The sequence below is a fragment of the Myotis lucifugus genome, unplaced genomic scaffold (genome assembly GCF_000147115.1).
Source record: "Myotis lucifugus unplaced genomic scaffold, Myoluc2.0 scaffold_1322, whole genome shotgun sequence".
Classification (NCBI taxonomy): Eukaryota; Metazoa; Chordata; class Mammalia; order Chiroptera; family Vespertilionidae; genus Myotis; species Myotis lucifugus.
The window spans coordinates 33,735-51,334 of record NW_005872370.1 but is presented as its reverse complement, the minus strand read 5'-3'; the positions used below and the strand labels follow the sequence as shown (position 1 = coordinate 51,334).

General features: G+C 46.7%; 1 protein-coding gene across 1 annotated transcript; it reads right to left on the bottom strand.

Moving 5' to 3' along the window:
* Positions 1-2,495: 2,495 nt before the first annotated feature.
* LOC102429687 (phosphofurin acidic cluster sorting protein 2-like) lies at positions 2,496-6,008 on the bottom strand. The gene is made up of 5 exons (XM_006107650.3): positions 5,440-6,008; positions 5,281-5,282; positions 4,697-4,879; positions 4,496-4,615; positions 2,496-4,006 (listed from the first exon to the last, which is right to left on the bottom strand). Exons 1-5 carry the CDS (start codon positions 5,991-5,993, stop codon positions 2,496-2,498), a joined length of 2,370 nt encoding a protein of 789 aa, XP_006107712.1. The 5' UTR covers positions 5,994-6,008.
* Between the last annotated feature and the right edge of the window lie 11,592 nt (positions 6,009-17,600).

The following is a 17,600-nucleotide window of genomic DNA, read 5'->3' as shown; positions in this document are numbered from 1 at the left end:
TGTTGCTCTGGAGCTGGTTCTGTAGATGCAAGAAGAGGGCATGTTAGCACCCTCACTGCCTTTTTTGTGTGCCTTCCAAAGGCACACTCACCCACACCACCCCCGGAGGCCTCCTCCTCCTCTTGTCTCGGCCTCAGTGGGCTCAGGTGCTCCCGCTGTGAATGGAGGCACTGGGCCTGGTTTGGCAGGTAGGAGACTGCAAGTTGAGCTCTATGGCAGCCAACAGCATCATCAGGCTGGGAAATTCTGGAGGTGCTGGTCCAGCCAGATGCTCAGCATGCAGGAAATGGCCCTGGGGAGAGAGATAGGTGAGGAGCAGAATGTGAGGCCTGCCTTTCCCTTCCACACGGCCCTCCCATTGCACCACTCAGAGAGCCTGGGGTACTGCGCCTGCTCCTCCTGCTCATCCAGAAGCCAGACCTCCTCCTCGTCCACCTTCAGTCTGGCAGTCCTGGCAGAGATGAGCCTGGTCACCCAGGAATGGTTGGCAGAAAGCCCTCCCACCTGACAGCTCTGGATCAATGAGTTAACCACCTGTGCCCTTCTTCAGGGGAACCTGACATGCTCTCTCAGTGTCCCCGTTCCCTCCCATTAGAACTGAGAGGGCTGGTGTCCACCCTGTTCATGTCACTCATTGGCACAGAGTAGGTGCTTCAGGAATACTGACCAATGAACAAACAAACGAACCCCAGGGCCTTCCTATCACCTCCAACTTTGGCTCCTGCACCTACATGCTGCCTAATTCACTAGCTGTCCTGTGTGGTTCTTTGCCTCCCACTGAAACTCAACTCCCACAGGGCGGGGTACACCAAGCTGCCACTGAGGAGGTTCTACCAGATTAGGGAGCAAGGTGCCGGGATAGGGGTGCAGACTGGGTGGGATTAGGAGCGGAAGGCTATGAATTGTCTGAGGGGCTCTCTGTCCACTGACCTCCCCACTTGCCCACACCACCCATATCCACTTGCACAGCTCTCTGACTCGTGTACTTTTTTCTAAGGGAAGCCATCAGACCTCTGCCCTCTTGCAGAAATGCCACCATGAGTGGGATCCAGGGTTTTGCCAGCATCTTGAATTCACAGTCCCCATACTCCCCTCATGGATCTGATCCGAAACTGACTCACGTTTTCTGCTGAACAGAGGTCTACCATCCTCTTCACAATACGCGAAGATGCAGCCATAGGTAGAGGAGGCCAGGAGGACGTCACATCAGGTGTCCTGTGGACACTACGAGCCTGTGCAGCCTAGTGTGACTGAATCGCTCCCGACCAGAAGGAAGCTCTGGAGTGCAGGCTTGGTGTCTGCTCTGAGCACTGGCTTATGGTCAGTGCCTAGAAACATTTCTGTACCTGGAAGAGCTTCTAATATATGTGCTGATTGAATGAGCCCAAACCAGCCCCATCTCAGATTGCTGGGTGACCCTGGGCCCCACTGCTCACCCCTGGCATCTCTAGTCTGGATTCACCTGGGACAGAGACCCCTAATAGTATCGCCAATCTCTTTGTAATATTAGAAAAGAGCTAAACCTAAGGCCCCAAAGAGAATCACAAATTTGGCAGTGGCTTCTTCAACAGGGAGAGAAAATGACCACTTGGTTCAATCATCGCCCCTCCAGCAGACCTATCCACTGTCTAGGCTCCCAGAGAACACTTACCAGGGAGGACCCCAGCAAGTCGCTACAAGAACCCTAGGTGCCTGCTCCCGGGTTCACCGAGGTTTCAGAGGAACAAACACTCAGGGAGTTTTAGTGACCTGAAGGCAAACAGCCAACAGGTGGCCTGGTGGCCATGTGCTCTGGAGGGGGAGGGGCTCACCTGGTAAATAATTGGTCCCACAGCTGTTGGGTGGTAGCAAATGTTCTGTAGTAACAGACAGGAACGAAGGTGGGTTCCCTTCTCAGGTAATCGACCACTTTGTCTGGCGAGTGTGCACCATACAGGTCTTTTTTCTTTCTGCCTGTGAGGCTGAAGTTCACTGGTAACCCTGAGTAGGTGGTGCTGGACCAGTTGGCTGGTTGGCAGCTGTTTTGCAGTTGGCTGGGCTGACTGGCCTCCATGTTGTGCTCAGAATGCTGCAATCAGAGGCTAGCCCTTGACCTCTGTCTGCCGAGCTCTGAGTCTGAGCACAGGTTGGAGCTGTCTCCCAGGGAAGCAGAGTCCTGGCTTCCAGGAAGGGCAGGTCTTTAAGGCCAGAACCCTTCTCACTGAGAATGTTGGGCATCCTGAGGCCAAAACACACCTTCCATGATGCTCCAGCTCAACACTGCCCTCCTGACTCCCACCCGCCAGAGCGTTGTGGTTACTGAACCGATCATTGAGGAGCTCCCAGTGAGGGGCAACCCCCTTCGGTTCCAGGCTGTGAGCACATTGGAACTCAAAATGGTTTCTTTATGGGTTTCCAGGGTCTGTGTCTGTAGTAAACGGAACTGTTCACAGAAAAGCAGCTGGGTCCTTCTGGGCTTGGCCAAGGCAGAGTGAAGGGCAGGGGGAGGGGCAGGGCTAGAAGGTGGGATTGTTGTGTGCGAAGATGCAGATGGGGAAGTGCTTGACGTGGGAGGACCACTGGGCTGCCAACTGGAAAAACGCCACGTCATTCCACTCCACGCCATCGATGACGACCGGCAGCATACTCTGCTGGTGCTTGGCCTTGCAAACCAGGCGACCAATGCCCTGGATGCACTGGCTTTTGCACTCCACATCTTCGTCCTTGGTTTTCATGGGCGCCTTCTTTTTCCTCTCCTTGGTGACCACTTTCATGGCCATGGCAGGTGTTGCTGTGCCCTCACCACTGCGGGGCAGCCTGCTGACCTGGACAGACTGGAAGAAGCACTTGAGTGTGTTTTTGGTGGTAGGTAGGTGTTTTTTCTCTGCTACTCCCTTCGTATCTATTGGCTGGGCTGCTGTCCAGTAATCGACCTGCAGCTCCATCATCTCTGCATGGACACTCTGGCTGGTGGAGGACAGGCCCCCACTCATTGACGGGGGGGAGAGTGTGTTGGGTGAGGCCTTCCCGGTAGGGGACAGAAGCTCACTGGAGCATGAGGGGACCACATCATCTGAGTCTCCTAACATGGCTGCAGATGGTTCCACTCTTCCAACCTTCACTGCCCCCACAAAGGGGATGAGCTTCTGTGAGGACTTCTCATTGGGGCGCTGCTGCTTCGACATGAGCATGGCCTCTGCGATGGGCAGCAGGTAGACACAGTTGGCCCCCGCAACGTACTCAGAGATTCTCAACACAACGTCCTGTGTGTCCTGCAAGGTGTTCTGGGACTCCAGGTTGTTGAACATGTCCCGCCAGTACAGGTCCTGGAAGAGGTTGTTGTAGCGGCAATCCATGGAGCCCAGGTAGCTGGCCAAGGGGTGGGAACCCAGCGGGATGACCAGGAAGCGCATGTATTCATGCCATTGGGGTGGCTGCTGGGACAGCTGCTCCACAAAGACCCGCAGCACAGCGTTGAAGTAGGGCTGTGCCCCTGCCACCGCCATCTTCAAGGGCGTCAGGGCCTGGGAATTGCAGTTGCAGTATCTCTGCATCTGTGACACGATGATGCTGAAGGCCTCCTGGACGTCATCTGTGGAGCAAGTGCACACCACGGGCAGCGTGTGCCCCTGCAGGATGTCCGAAAGTAACTGGCCCTGCCAGTCGCAGGTGTTGACCAGGATGATGTTCTCGGGCATCTTGTCCTGGGAAATGAGGATGTTGTGGAGCTGGTCACACACGGGCTTCCTGGGGATCTGCCGCTGGCTCTGTGGGTCTGGGCTCTCGTTGTCCAGTCTGTTGACCCACTCATTCAGGGCTGTGTCGCAGCCCCGGCGGCCAGCCTGCTTCCTCTTGGACCTGCTGGAGGGCATGACTAGAGACTTGGTGAAGCGCGCTATGGATGGCAGCTTCTTGGTGAACCAATGCTGCGCGGAGGACCCTGCCTCCCGGTTGTCCTCCAGCTGTGCCAGCTGCTTCCCAGGGGAGCGAATTCTGTGGGCCATTGAGTCAGAGCCACTATCACTTGACATGCTGTCAAAGTATCGCCTGAGTTTGGGCTTTGGGGTGCTGGGGACACTGATATCCTCCTCCACGTCGAGGCTACTGTCACTAGAGCTCACCACAATGTCACACCGACGGTCCAGAGCCTTCTCCACTTTGGGGACATGCCTCACAAGGGCCTGTTCTGAGGATACGACCTTCTCCGACACTTGGGCCATGAGCATAGATGCCATGGCTTTCTGGTGGTAATTCTCTTGCCTGGTCATGCCCCTCCTTCTTACTATCAGATTCCCTTTGTCCTCCTGGGACTGCCTGTGGACGGCATTGTAGCTGGCCGCCTGCTCCAAGAAGGAGCTCTCAGATGTGCCGGCGAAGTCGTTATGCGAGGTTTGGGCCTTGGTGCTGGCCTGCATGTCAGCGGCCTCATCATAGATAGGCTGGCGGGACAGGGAGGCCATTCGAATCTTAGTGGTGGGTGTGCTGTAGGCCACAAGTTTGGAGTCACTGTGGCTTGGCTGCTTGCCTCCCGGGGCCCTCGTATTCTCAGGCAGGAGGGCCAAACTCAGAGGCTCCTTTTGGATCCTGGCGCTGTGGAGGCCCCACATCTCCATCTGCAAGCTGGAGTCTGACAGGCCTTCCATGTGTGGCCTGAGGTTGGGATTGGGGCTGCTGAGGACACTGTGATTGTCCTTCACGTCTGGGCCGCTAAACAGGCCTTCAAAGTATGGCCTGAGCCTAGGTTTGAGGGTGCTGAGGACGCTGCCATCGTCCTCAGTGTCTGGGCCACTGTCACTGGGGTTCTGCAGCATGTCATACAGGAGGTCCAGGTCCTCCTCCACCTCCGGGACATGCTCCCCATGGTCCTGCTCAGGGTCCAGGACCTCCTCCGACACTTGGACTGTGTGCAGCCATAACAGGACTTTCTGGTGGTAGTTCTGTTGCCTGGTCAGGGTGCTCCTTGTGAATATGAGATTCCCCTCATCAACGTCATCCTCCTCCTGGTCAGCGGTATGGTAGCTGGCCTCCAGCTGCGAGAAGAAGCTCTCACACTTGCACTCAGTGTAGTTGTCCGAGGACTCAGCCTTGGGACTGGCTTGCCTGGCGCTGTCCTCATGGTGGATGGGTGGCCTGGACAGGGAGGAGATCTGGATCTTGTCCACCTTGCTGGTGGGTGTGCTGTGGGCCACAAATTCATTGTCCCTCTCACTTGGCTGCTTGCCTCCCCGGGCCCAGGAATTCTCAGGCGTGTGGGGCAGACTCAGAGGCTCTGTTTGGGTCTTGTCACTGGGGCTGCCCCACATCTCTGTTTGCAAACTGGAGTCTGACAGGCCATCGAAGTATGGCCTGAGCTTGGGCCTGGGGATGCTGAGGACGCTCTCATCCTCCTCCATGTATGGGTCACTTTTCCTGCGTTTCCCCCTCATGTCAGACCGAAGGTCCCTCTCTGACCCTTTGGACCTGTGAAACAGCGCCAGGACTTTCTGTTTCAAGTTCCCTCGTATTGATTGCCGCTGCTTCTTTGGCTTCCCCTTCTCCAAGTCATCCTTGTGCAGGTCCTGTCTATGCTTTCCCCCGCAGCTGGGCTGCAGCTCAGAAAAGGAGCACTCATCCTGCCCCTCGTAGTTACCTGCCGACTTGGCCTTACGGCTGACCTGCATGGCACTGTCCTTGTGTTCAATGGGCTGACTGCACAGGGAGGAGATCCAGATCTCGGCCACAGTAGTGGAGGGTTCCTTGATGCTGCGGCAGAGGCTCATCATCTGGCCACACTTGGGGTTTCGCTGCATGACGTCAGCCATATGGATGGCACCAGTGGCCAGTGTCTCGTAGCCCAGGACATTTCTGTTCTTAGAGCACTTCCTCTGCTCCAGCATGATCAGTAGCTTGTTCCCTTCTCCCTTGAGGAAGTGGTTGTACTTCAGGGAGAAGGTCAGTGCCAGGTTGGTCTGCACTGGTCTACCACGGGGCAGCACAATCTCTTGGGACCTCAGGATGCCCTTGGAGTCCCGCATCTTCACGGAAATTACCACGGAGTTGAGGTCCTTGGCCAGCTTCTTGACGATCACTAGTTTCTTTAAAGTGAGACTACACCACCTGGGCACGCAGCTGGGGCTGGAGCAGTCCAACTCCCAGGTGGCAAATAGGTTCTGGGGGACCTGTGTTTTGAGCACCGTGGACGTGCTGGCCAGGCCCACGGTTCGTGAGGAAGCTGCAGCTGCTGGCACCCTACCGGTCCTTTTCCTACTCAGGGTTGATGGTTTTTCCTCCTGTGGTGGGACAGAGGAGGGACATGATTGGTGGCAAGAAGTGGGGCATGAGTGATCCAAGGAGATTGCGACCACACAAAAAGTGGCCACTCGCTAACCTGTGATTAGGCAGGGAAGGCCTGGGTGTGGGTCTTTTAAACTCAGAGACCTAAAGTTATCACAAAGGATGTTCTGAAGGTAAAACTTTTTAAGGGTCACTGGAACCTAGGCAGGAATCTTCTCTAAAAAAGGTCATTCTTTAAAAAAGGTCATTCTTTACCTTAACGGAGACTTTCTACTGTCCTTTGGAATCTACAAGAACATAGCTTTCCTTTTTTTGGACACTCTGTGCTCTGTGGAGACCACAAATCCCCTCATTGTTATTGAGTTCATTGTTCATTGTTGGCTGTTCTATCCTATATCCCCCTATGGGAAAGAAGTATGTGTCTGTCATTGTACTTTTAATCCAATGGATTTCATGCAACCCAATACATCTCCACTTCTGATTGTAATATCTAAAATAAGGTGAAAACTGCCATTCTCCAGAGCATTATTTCAATCCATTGAGATTTTGATTCAAGGCAAATGACCATTTGGCTCAGATAAAATCTCAACAATTGTTCACAGTTTTGAATGCTTCTTACATTGACATTTACTTGGCACAACACAGCAGGATCCCAGAAAATCTCACCCAGCACCACCCTGCAGACCTACACCTGGTGCTGGCATCCAGCAAAGGGTCCATTGATGCACCAGTTCCCTGCCTGTCCGGTGAACTTGTGAGACTTGACTCTTGGACTCAGGACCTTCCCTTGCTTGTGCTGCTGACTTTATGTGAGCCATATTTTGTAATACTCTTGGTGGAACAAAGGTTACCAGTTGATAGATTCCAGGCTAAGGAGAGAGAGGAGGGAAAATGGGACTGGTTTTTACCCCTGGCTTTTCTATAGGATTTGCCTTTTGAGAGTCTGGGCAAACACCTTAGCTGTACAAGTGAGGGCTGAACTTGTTCAGCTCAGAAGATGAAGAGGAAATCCTCCTTCCTGCAAGAATCTCAGATGTTCTTAGATGATCTTTGCGGGTGTGTCAGAGGTCATTCCTCATGACATGCAGGAGCCCCATATGGAAATTACCACACAACTGCAATTAAACTAATTGGCTCTTCAAGGGGGAGCACTAATCAGGTGCAGTCCAGCTGTGCTAGTAGCCCTTCTGGTTGTTGTAGTCAGCAAGGAGAGAAACTGAGGCACATAAGAAGTTTGAATGAGACTCCAGGGGAGTGAGCATCTTACAGCTCAACCCATAAAGCAACAAACTTTAACCCACTACATAACACTCCTAGAAAATGTGCGGAGACTCTGCAGATACCAAGCAACAATAAAAACAACAACAAGCACACCTATAATTAACATGGGAAGTTGTTCCTTCATGGCTGGGAACTCCCAGACTCCAGCCCTCATTAATATTCCTGATAGGAAGCCTTGACTTGCAAGTGCTTTACAGAAATGTAAATGTAGGAAGATTTAACTAGAAAATATCAACTAAAAAATGGCCAATATACAGTTGTCTTTGGGTGCCTAAATTAATTTTGTGCCGGCAAAACAAAACAAACAAAAAACTAGAAAAATGCCGGCCTGAAAATTAAACCGATTGAGTGAATAGGACGCATATCTTGATTTGGAAATTAGAAACTTCTAAGGAGAAGCACAGATAAATTCTCTTTAAAAAATAAATGAACAAGATACTTCAGAGATTATCTTCAAACTCTCCTGAAGCTAATACATGCTAACACCCCATCCTCCCCCTTCTATAGCACGTCCACTATATCTTTTGCTCTTTGAGCTTCCTTGTCCAGATGTGTTCCTTCCCTTCCCTTCTTCCTTCCCCTTCTGTCTCCTCCACTCCCCCTCCCTACTGATTTAAGGGAAAATGAGAATAGGAATTCTGGCAAGTCCCTTTGGAGAAAAGCTGCTCTCAGCCAGAGAGGAATCAGCTTCATTCTCCATTTTCTCAATGGCCCTGATTGGTTCACAGAGAAAATTAACTGATAGAACATGTAATCCTGGCTATTTTAACCTATTGCAATTAATATACTCCTGGTTTGTGGGAGCAAAAGCAAGAGAATTACTAAATAAGGTGTATAGAAAGCTCCTATAGAGAAGCCTCCACACTTTAGGGATATAGGAAACTGAAATAGGATTTAGAAAAAGGAAACCAACAAAAACAAGCAGAGGGCTGCTCCAAGCGTGTTTTTCCTTCTCACTGATACTTTGGGAGAATTTTAAATTATCATTAAAAGGGAAGCCACTGCCCTAGCCAGTTTGGCTCAGGGGATAGAGCGTCACCTGCAGACTGAAGGGTCCCAGGTTTGATTCTGGTCAAGAGCACATGCCCAGGTTGCGGGCTCTATCCCCATTAGGGGGCATGCAGGAGGCAGCCAATTGATGATTTTCTCTCATCATTGATGTTTCTGTCTCTCTCTCCTTCTCCCTACCTCTCAGAAATCAATAAAAATCTATTTTTTAAAAAGGGGAGGGGGAGCAGCCACTAAGTACCCTGCATATACTGAAGCTACTTTATTTGTTCTTAACAACACCCAATTAATTGCGTCACCATTGGAATAAAGCTTCCCTACAAATGTCTGTTTTTTAATCAAAACCTCTTTCCTTCCAACTCGGGAATGTTATGGGAATATATATGGTTTGCTTATCAAATCTTCCCCAATTCACCTGTTAAGTGAGGTTTTTTTTTTCTTTTTAATGAAATCAGTGATGCTGACATGTGCTTTTTCCCGAATAGTAACATATATACTTAGAATAAATGAACGAGATACTGAACCAATAGGGAAAGTAATGATTTTAAAGTGACCTTCCAGGAGGAAACTAACCTTGAGACTGACCGAATGTTTGCTAATCACCTCTTCTTCATCATTATCTTCCAAGAGAGCCTGAGAGATGGCTTAACAGGGTCCCCACCCTACTCAGAATGGCCCCAAACAGCCCAGAGACATGCAGACATGCCTCTAACACTAGGCTTGCTCATATCTCTGTCTAAAGATGGAAAACCAGCCCACAGTGACTTGAGAGGCCTCTTTTGGCTACATATTCACCAAATGAGAGAAACTGGACCCTGAGTGCCTCAAGAAAGAATCCAATCTTCTTTTGTCACACCACCTACCTGGTCGCAATATAAAGTGGGTAATGGAGAGGTTTGGCACCATTAACTTTAAGACTACCTTGCAGCCGGGACCTGTGTTGCCATTCCCAGGGGAGACGGATGGAGGATTCATATTTCTGAAAGCCTTTATACCTCTCAGAGGTGTGTGCTTTCTGGAAACTAGAAAAATGTTCCAAATAGAAAGAAACCATCCAAAAATGGGCGAATGAATTTGTCAGTCCCTTGCCAACATTTGGGTGGCAACCCAGTCCCTGAGGTATTGCAAATGACTATCCTTGTTTTACAAATGAAGTCTTCACAGGACCAGAGGTTTGCCTCCAGAAGCAATTCAAAGGCCACCAAGTCCCTTTACCTTCCCCAAACCTCCCCTATTCATTTCAGAGGCTTATAGATAATTGGCTTCATGCAACCAAAGTCCCAGAACCTTTGAAGTGAAAATACCTGAGTTCACCAAGACCTCTCCTCTTGGCCATTTTTAAAATACAAATCTCTGGAAGATATGTCTTATCCCAATAGAAAAATAATACCTTACCCACCTACACAAATCACTTTAGCTTATTTCAACTATTTCTTTCTAACATAGTAAGTTTTAATGAAAGTTATTAAATATCTACATATTTTGAAACAAAATGAAATACTGACATATTGATTCTAGACAAGTCTTAAGTTCACCTGCTTTTGGGTTTTTTATTACAGACGGTCTGTAAAATGGATTTGGAGCTGTTGACGTAATGTTTTGTGCTTTGTTGAAGGTGTGTTTTTTGAATGTAAGAGTGTAATTAAAATATGTTCATCATCGTCCATCTAAGGAATGCTGGTTGTTCACTTGTGTGCTTATCATTGGAAATTAAGGCTCCTAAGAGTTAACAGTTCCAGTTAAGTTGGAAGAAATTATATAGTTGTGACAATAGAAGGCTTGAGGTATGGAGAATCTTATTTGAAGGAAAAGGGCAAATGTAAGTTTCTCTAAGGATAGTTATTTCTGAATGGGTAAGAAGGTTTGTGAAAGTTGAGGAAAGGTTTGTAAAAGGGGGTGTAGGCTATAAAATTTTGTGAAAGTTTTATATAAAAATCATCTTGTATTTCTCTGCCTAAAACAGTAATTCAAATTAAGTGTATAGTCTTTGTGTGATATGTGTTCATCTATGTGTTATGTGTGGTGAATTGTCAGCGTCCATATGACATTACTAGGATATAATCTTTTATTGGCCTGCAAAGATTAAATGCTTATGTAAATTAAGGCGAAGTCTGTAGTCTGGACAAAATATTTAATATTACAACTGTTTGCAAGGATGATGAATATCTTTTAGAGTTATTACCCTAAGTCTGTGTTTGCTTTACTTAGATTTACAAAAAGTGCATGGTATAATCTTTTGCACAAGTATATTTGCAACCTCCCCAAAGATTCCATTGTAAGAGACTTTTTAAACAGGAGGTGACTTTGAGTCAATTCAAATGGGCCCTGGAATACCTCAAGGATTTATTTTCTCTGCTTATTAGAGAAATGTTTTTAACTAATTTAGGACTACTTAATATGCTTGAAATTTCCTGAGAAGCTTTACCAAATTAAAACATAAAAATAACTGGGCTATTTGTGTCCATCTATTTTTATGGAAATGGATGTTCTAAAGATTTCAACCTGCCCTAGGAAGGAATGTACAGAGATTCAAAGGAAATTACAAATAGGAAATTCTCTGGTGTGACAGTGGTCTTGGTGTCAGTGACACCAGGCCAGCCAAGAGGATGGTTCCCTGTGAGGGTGTCTGGCAGTTCGACTCCTGGTATTTGTGGCACAAACATTGGAAGTTTATATGAATTATAACCAATTCTCAATACAAGAAGCCATGGACAATGTTTGAAAATCTTACATATTATTTGTTCTTTTTATATTGAAATTGTGTATTGAATCCAAATATATACATATACATATATATATTTGCTATCATTTTCTGTAATTTTACAGAATTATTCTCCAAAAATTATTGCATTGAAATGTTATAGTTTACAAAAAAAGCAGTTTTTTTAATCAATTGCATTGCAATCAAAACTACAACCATACCACTTGGGTTTGTCATTCATAGATATTGTTTTACTTTACTGCATTTTCAAATATGTTACATCTTTAGAAAAATTAATGAAAAGGACTCTTGACTTACTCTATTTTTTATTTTTTTAATATATTTTATTGATTTTTTACATAGAGGAAGAGAGGGGAATGGAGAGTTAGAAACATTGATGAGAGAGAAACATCGATCAGCTGCCTCCTGCACACTCCCTACTGGGGATGTGCCCACCACCAATGTGCATGCCGTTGACCTGAATTGAACCTGGGACCCTTGATTCCTCAGGCCTACGCTCCACCCACTGAGCCAAACCAGTCAGGGCTTGACTTACTGTAAGTAACAGGTTTCTACGCAGGTAACATCTTTGAACTGAATGAAGAAGTATAGAACTCTAAGGAATAACTGAATTCATGAAAATACTAGCAAATAACCAGGATAAACAACAAAATGGGTAGGGAATAAATGAAGAGAAGATGGATATTATTGTTATGACTCTGTTTAAAATACTGCTGATTTTTAAATCATTTTGTTTTCCAAATATAAGGAAAACTAAAAGCAGACATTCTACATTACTCTCCAGGACTCACTAAGAAGGTTATAGGGAATGATACATTAGTGACATTCATTTCGCAGTAATCCCAAGAGACAAAGACTTCAAGGACCAAAACTTACAACCAGGAGATTTTGTTTATTGAAACACATAAATTAAAGACTCTCTCGAAGGTGTTAAAAAGGATGTTACCTTATTAGAGGCCTAACCACAAATGGACATCTGTCACTGACACTGCCCTCCATCCACCATGGAGACTGAAGACTTTTCAAGGATGAGAAACACTGGCCGTGGGGGCTGACAGCTTTCCCAAGAAGTCAACAAGGCCTGGATGCTGACAAATTACTGCTCCTCAAACCTTGTTCTTCTATCTCCTAACTGTTATTGATTAAACGTACATCAACTGATTTTTATATTGTTATCACACTCCTTATTACATATGAAAAGTTGAATTTTGATATCTGCTAATTTTTCCCACCTACTAGACAAGTACATTCTAATGATCAGTCATGATAAGGAAATAGTAGAGTGTCTTAGTTCATCTGGCCAAACATAGCATAAGTACAAGGGGCAGTGGATGAAGAAGGAAACATATAATTAGCTTAATAAACAATTATGAAAATACATGCAAAGAATTTTTTGGTTGGCTGGGATGCTTATTTCCCTTAGGCGCTTTCTTGTCTAGTAGTAGACATTTTCTATTCCTACACAGTGTTCCTGCTTTAATGTTGTTGCTTTTGTTCCTGGTATGTAAATGTTATACTAGAGGCAAAATACCAAAACTTAAGACAAGCAGCAAAGGGACTCTGTCATGTTAGCTCAAAATATAAAATTGATACAGACTATTTTTTAACAAGGACATATAGAATCTCATGGCCTCCCATGCACCTGCCTTTTTATTTTGATTAATAATAAAAATTCCACTTTGAACGCCATTTAAGGTTATAGTCTTACCTTATCCCGTATGGTCCATTGGTCAGCAAGACATAACACTAACACTCATCATCAATGCATAATTTGTATTGATTTATGAACAAAAGGAGGATGTGTGAATGAAAAAGGGGCCCCATGCTAACCTGACTAGCTCAGGGAAGTCCTGCAAGGCAGCCATGCAAACTCAGATAATTTAAGTAACTACAAAGGATGGTCTGAAATTAAAACACTAACTAAAAGGAGCTCATGATGGGTAGTCAGATCCTTTTCTGGAATCTACCCTGACAAAGGTCAATCTTTACCTTAACTGAGTCAGTGTACTGCCTTTTTGTCTCTATGATAACATATCATTGGATTTTCCTTATTTTGGACAGGTCATGCACAGGCTCCGTTCTGTGCTCTGTGGAGATCAGAGATCCCTTCTTTGTTATTGAGTTCATTGTTGACTTGAAACTATCCTATATCCATCTATGTAAAAGAAATATGTGCCTATCATTTTACCCTTTATCCAATCACACAAGTGTCTCCACTTTGCTTTCTCCTCTCTCCCTAATCTATCACCCATGGATTTCATGGAACCCACAAAAGTCTGCCCTTTTGCTTGTAATGTACAAAATAAGGTGCAAAATTGTCATTCTCTGGGGGATTCTCTCAACCCATGAGATTTTGCTCGCTCGCAATTGTCGACACTTTGGATCAAAGAAACACACCCAAACTTTTCACAGCTCTGAAAGTTTTTCACATTAATAAGAGAAAAGGTTCTTGGCAGGAAAAGTAGAATTGCAGGTGAGGAATATGAAACACATTAGTATCTTAGGTCATTTTCTTAGCAGAGGACAGACAGCACATGCTTGTATTAACAGTGTCACCCGTGCTATTTCTGACAGAACATCCCAGTGTAAGATGAGAACACAGAGGCTTTTCCTGGGGTGGAGGGTCTGGATATTAGGACGTGGTATGTTTAGGGTGGCACTGTTGTCATGGCAATGGAAGGTTTTAAGGTCCAGATCCCACAGAAATAAAGACATGGATCTCCGTGATAAGCAGTCCCGGTCCCCATACAATGTGCAGCCTTGGGAGGCCCCAGCTCCTGACATGGAGGAGACGAGGACCCAGATTCCTTTGGGTACTGGACACTAGGAGGGATCTCAGGGGAGTAGCAGGGTGCCTTCTGGAACCTGGGTCCTGTTGACTCCCTGGGGCTCTGGAGTTTGGGTCAATTGGGCACCTACACTCACCCTGCGGCGGTGCTTCCGGCTTGAGGATATCTCAGGTATCTGTGCCTCCTCCAGGGGCATGGAGTTGAGGACCCCATCTGTCAGCTCCGGTCTGTTCTCCTGTGCGGAGCTCTATAAAGACAGTTCCCAGTCACCAGGGGAAAACCTCAGAGCCCTGTTTTGCTGGTTCTCTAAAACTTGTGACCCTCCACTCCAGACACACAGAATGTGATCTACTGAGACGTCTACTGGAAAGGAAAAGGCTTGACAGCCTGAGGGCCTGGGACCCCCATTGGCACAGATAAGGGACCCTTCTGGAACCCCATCTCCACCTGCCTGCCCTGACCTGGGATGTGATCACAGCAGGACCTCTAGGTTATCCACTGCTCCAAAAACTGTTCCTGCCCCGCGGTTCTCCCTTCAGGTCCCTCTTCCCACCACATGAAGGGGAGGGATGTGGGCTGCACAGGGATGGCCCACAGAGGAGGCTGGCCTGGCGTGAATGGTTCTGACCCAGGCCACCTTCACTTACCTGAGGGGATCTTCTTGAAAATGGCCAGAGATGACGGGCACGAGTGTTGAACTGTCTACAGAGTCTGGAACAACTCTCCCTGCAGGGTCTCTGGGAACCAGAGCCCTGATAACTGGGAACACAACAAGAGAACATGTTGAACTGTCAACTGTCTCTTGCCAAGTGAGTGGCAGTTGGGCAGTTGCTAGAAAGTGGGTGCCTGGTTACGGGGGTTCCAAGTTCTATTAGGAAGTGACCTCACTTCTTGGAATTGCCTCCCTGACTCCCCTCACCTAATAACAGCTATAGATAGTCCTGTGGGCTGCTGAATGCTCACCTACCTTCTCCATGGAACACCAACAGTGTACACAGTGACACGAACACACCCTCTCCACAAGGTCTAGCTGCAGCCAGGGTACTAAGTTTGAGAGACAGACCTGGGCTCAGACTCAAACCCTCATTCTTTTTTATATATATTTTTATTGATTAAGATATTACATATGTGTCCTTATCCCCACATTATCCCCTACTCCCCGCTCATGCTCTCACCCCCCCGTTGTTGGTGTCCATTGGTTAGGCCTATATGCTTGCATATAAGTCCTTTGGTTGATCTCTCCTCCTTACCCCCACCCTCCCCTACCTTCCCTCCAAGGCCCGACAGTCCAAACAATGCCTCTCCGTCTCTGAACCCCTCATTCTTACCTCTTCTTGATCCTGGATACTTCATTGTGCCTGTTAGATCCTGTCTCTTTTCTGCCTGCACAATATTGCAGGCAATATTCAGGCTCATGAAGGGTAGTAGCTATAAAGTAGGAGGAGGAATGTCACCAGGGAAAAATGTCTACAACCTCTTTTTTTTCCTATTGTTACCTTCTCAGTGTCTGTTTTCCTTTTAATTCCACCCAGAGTCATTTGATTTAGTGTGTGTGTGTGTGTGTGTGTGTGTGTGTGTGTGTGTGTGTGTGTGTGTTTGTGAGAGAGAGAGAGAGAGAGAGAGAGAGAGAGAGATTGTGTGTGCACACACACAAATGCTAATGCTAGGTTGTATTGTGTTAACAAAGCCTAGTGCTAGGTTGTATTGTGTTAACAAAGCCTGAATACAGTGGTTTGCAGAGGCAGAGGTTAATTTCATAGCCATATGACTTCAATGATCTGGTGGAACTGAAAAGACTTCCTGAGTTTTTGGATTGTCCATCTTTTTTCTTATTGTAAGGATGAGAGTAAGAACTTCCAAGCTCATATGTCAGAGTGGAAACCTGAATTGACAGTTTATTTGACAATGGCCTGTGGGGGACATGACTTCCATTTTCCCCTTTCTAACAGCTGCCAATTTCCATATCTAGGTGGTCTGGGGAGTGTGGGTCAAGGCCCCAGAGTGGATTGATCAGCACAGCTCACTGGCCTGGCCACAGTGATGATGGTTGTATGTGGACATGTGACTTTAGTGAGTTGAATAAAATTCTTTTTATTAGTCACAAGAAAAAAAGTTCCGTTTTCATATGTTTCATGGCCTCATGAAAACATGTTTAAAGCCATAATCATGTGAGAGATGCAAAACAAAACAACAACGAGGGCCCTAGCCGGTTTAGTCAGTGGATAGAGAGTTGGCCTTCGGACTGAAAGGTCCCGGGTTCGATTCCGGTCATGGGCACATGCCCAGTTTTGGGCATTGATCCCCAAAAGGGGGCATGCAGGAGGCAGCCAATCAATGATTCTCTCATCATTGATGTTTCTCTCTCTCTCTGAAATCAATAGAAATATATTAAAAAAAACACAATGGGATACCATCTCACACTTGTCAGTATGGCTATCATCAACAAATGAAGAAAGGGCAAATGCTGGTGATTATGTGGAAAAAAAGGAATGCTTGTGCATTGCTGGTGGGAACGTAGACTGGTACAGCCATTGTGGAAAACAGTATGGACCTTATTTGAAATATAAAAATGAAACTTCCATTTGACCAAGTAATTCCCCTTCTAGGAAAATATCCCAAGAAATCAGAGACACCAATTTGAAAGGATATATGCAGCCCTGTGTTCATAGCAGCACAATAGCTAAGATTTGGAAACAGCCTAAATGCCCATCAGCCTAAGTGCCCATCAGCAGATGAGTGGAAAAAACGGTGGTACATCTACACAATGGAATATCATGCTGCTGTAAACAAGAAAGAACTCTGACCATTCATAACAGCTTGGATGGACATGGAGAGCATTATGCTAAGTCAAATAAGCCAGTCAGATAAAAACAAATATCACACAGTCCCATTCATTTGTGGAATATAATGAATAATATAAACTGATGAACAAAAATAGATCCAGAGACAGAGAAGCCTCAATAAGACCATAAAGCAGACCCTCAAACCTCAGTGGGAAGGCAGGGGAGAGTGGGAGAGAGAGTAAGAGATAAGCAAAGGTCTTGAATGCATGCATATAAGCATAATCAATGGACAGAGACATTGAGGGGGTCGGGGTATGTGCTGGGGGGTGGGAGTGGCTGGGGAGAGGTCCATGGGGAAAAAAGGAAACATATGTTATACTTTAAAACATAATGAAATAAAATAATACAAACATTTCTCTTAGTAAAAAAAAAAGGCTAGTGCTCTTTCTGGGTCCCACAACAAAGCGCCCCCTGACCCCTAGATACGGAGGAATAAGCAGGAGCTTCCCAGTATGTCAGGATTTCTAATGCCCAGACCAACTCTGTTGGAGAGGTGGGAGCCTTGGCCTGGAAGATCTGAACATTCCTGAAATCTGGGCCCTGAATGTCATGGACACTGGGGAATATCTGCCACTCTATGGACATCAGTTTACCAATTTCCCATTGAGGGTTGGGTTCAGAACTGCATAAGCCTGACCTCACAACAAAGGGGCCCTGCTCCCTCCACCCTGGTGGGTATTGGACAGAGGTGCATGCATGTGGTCC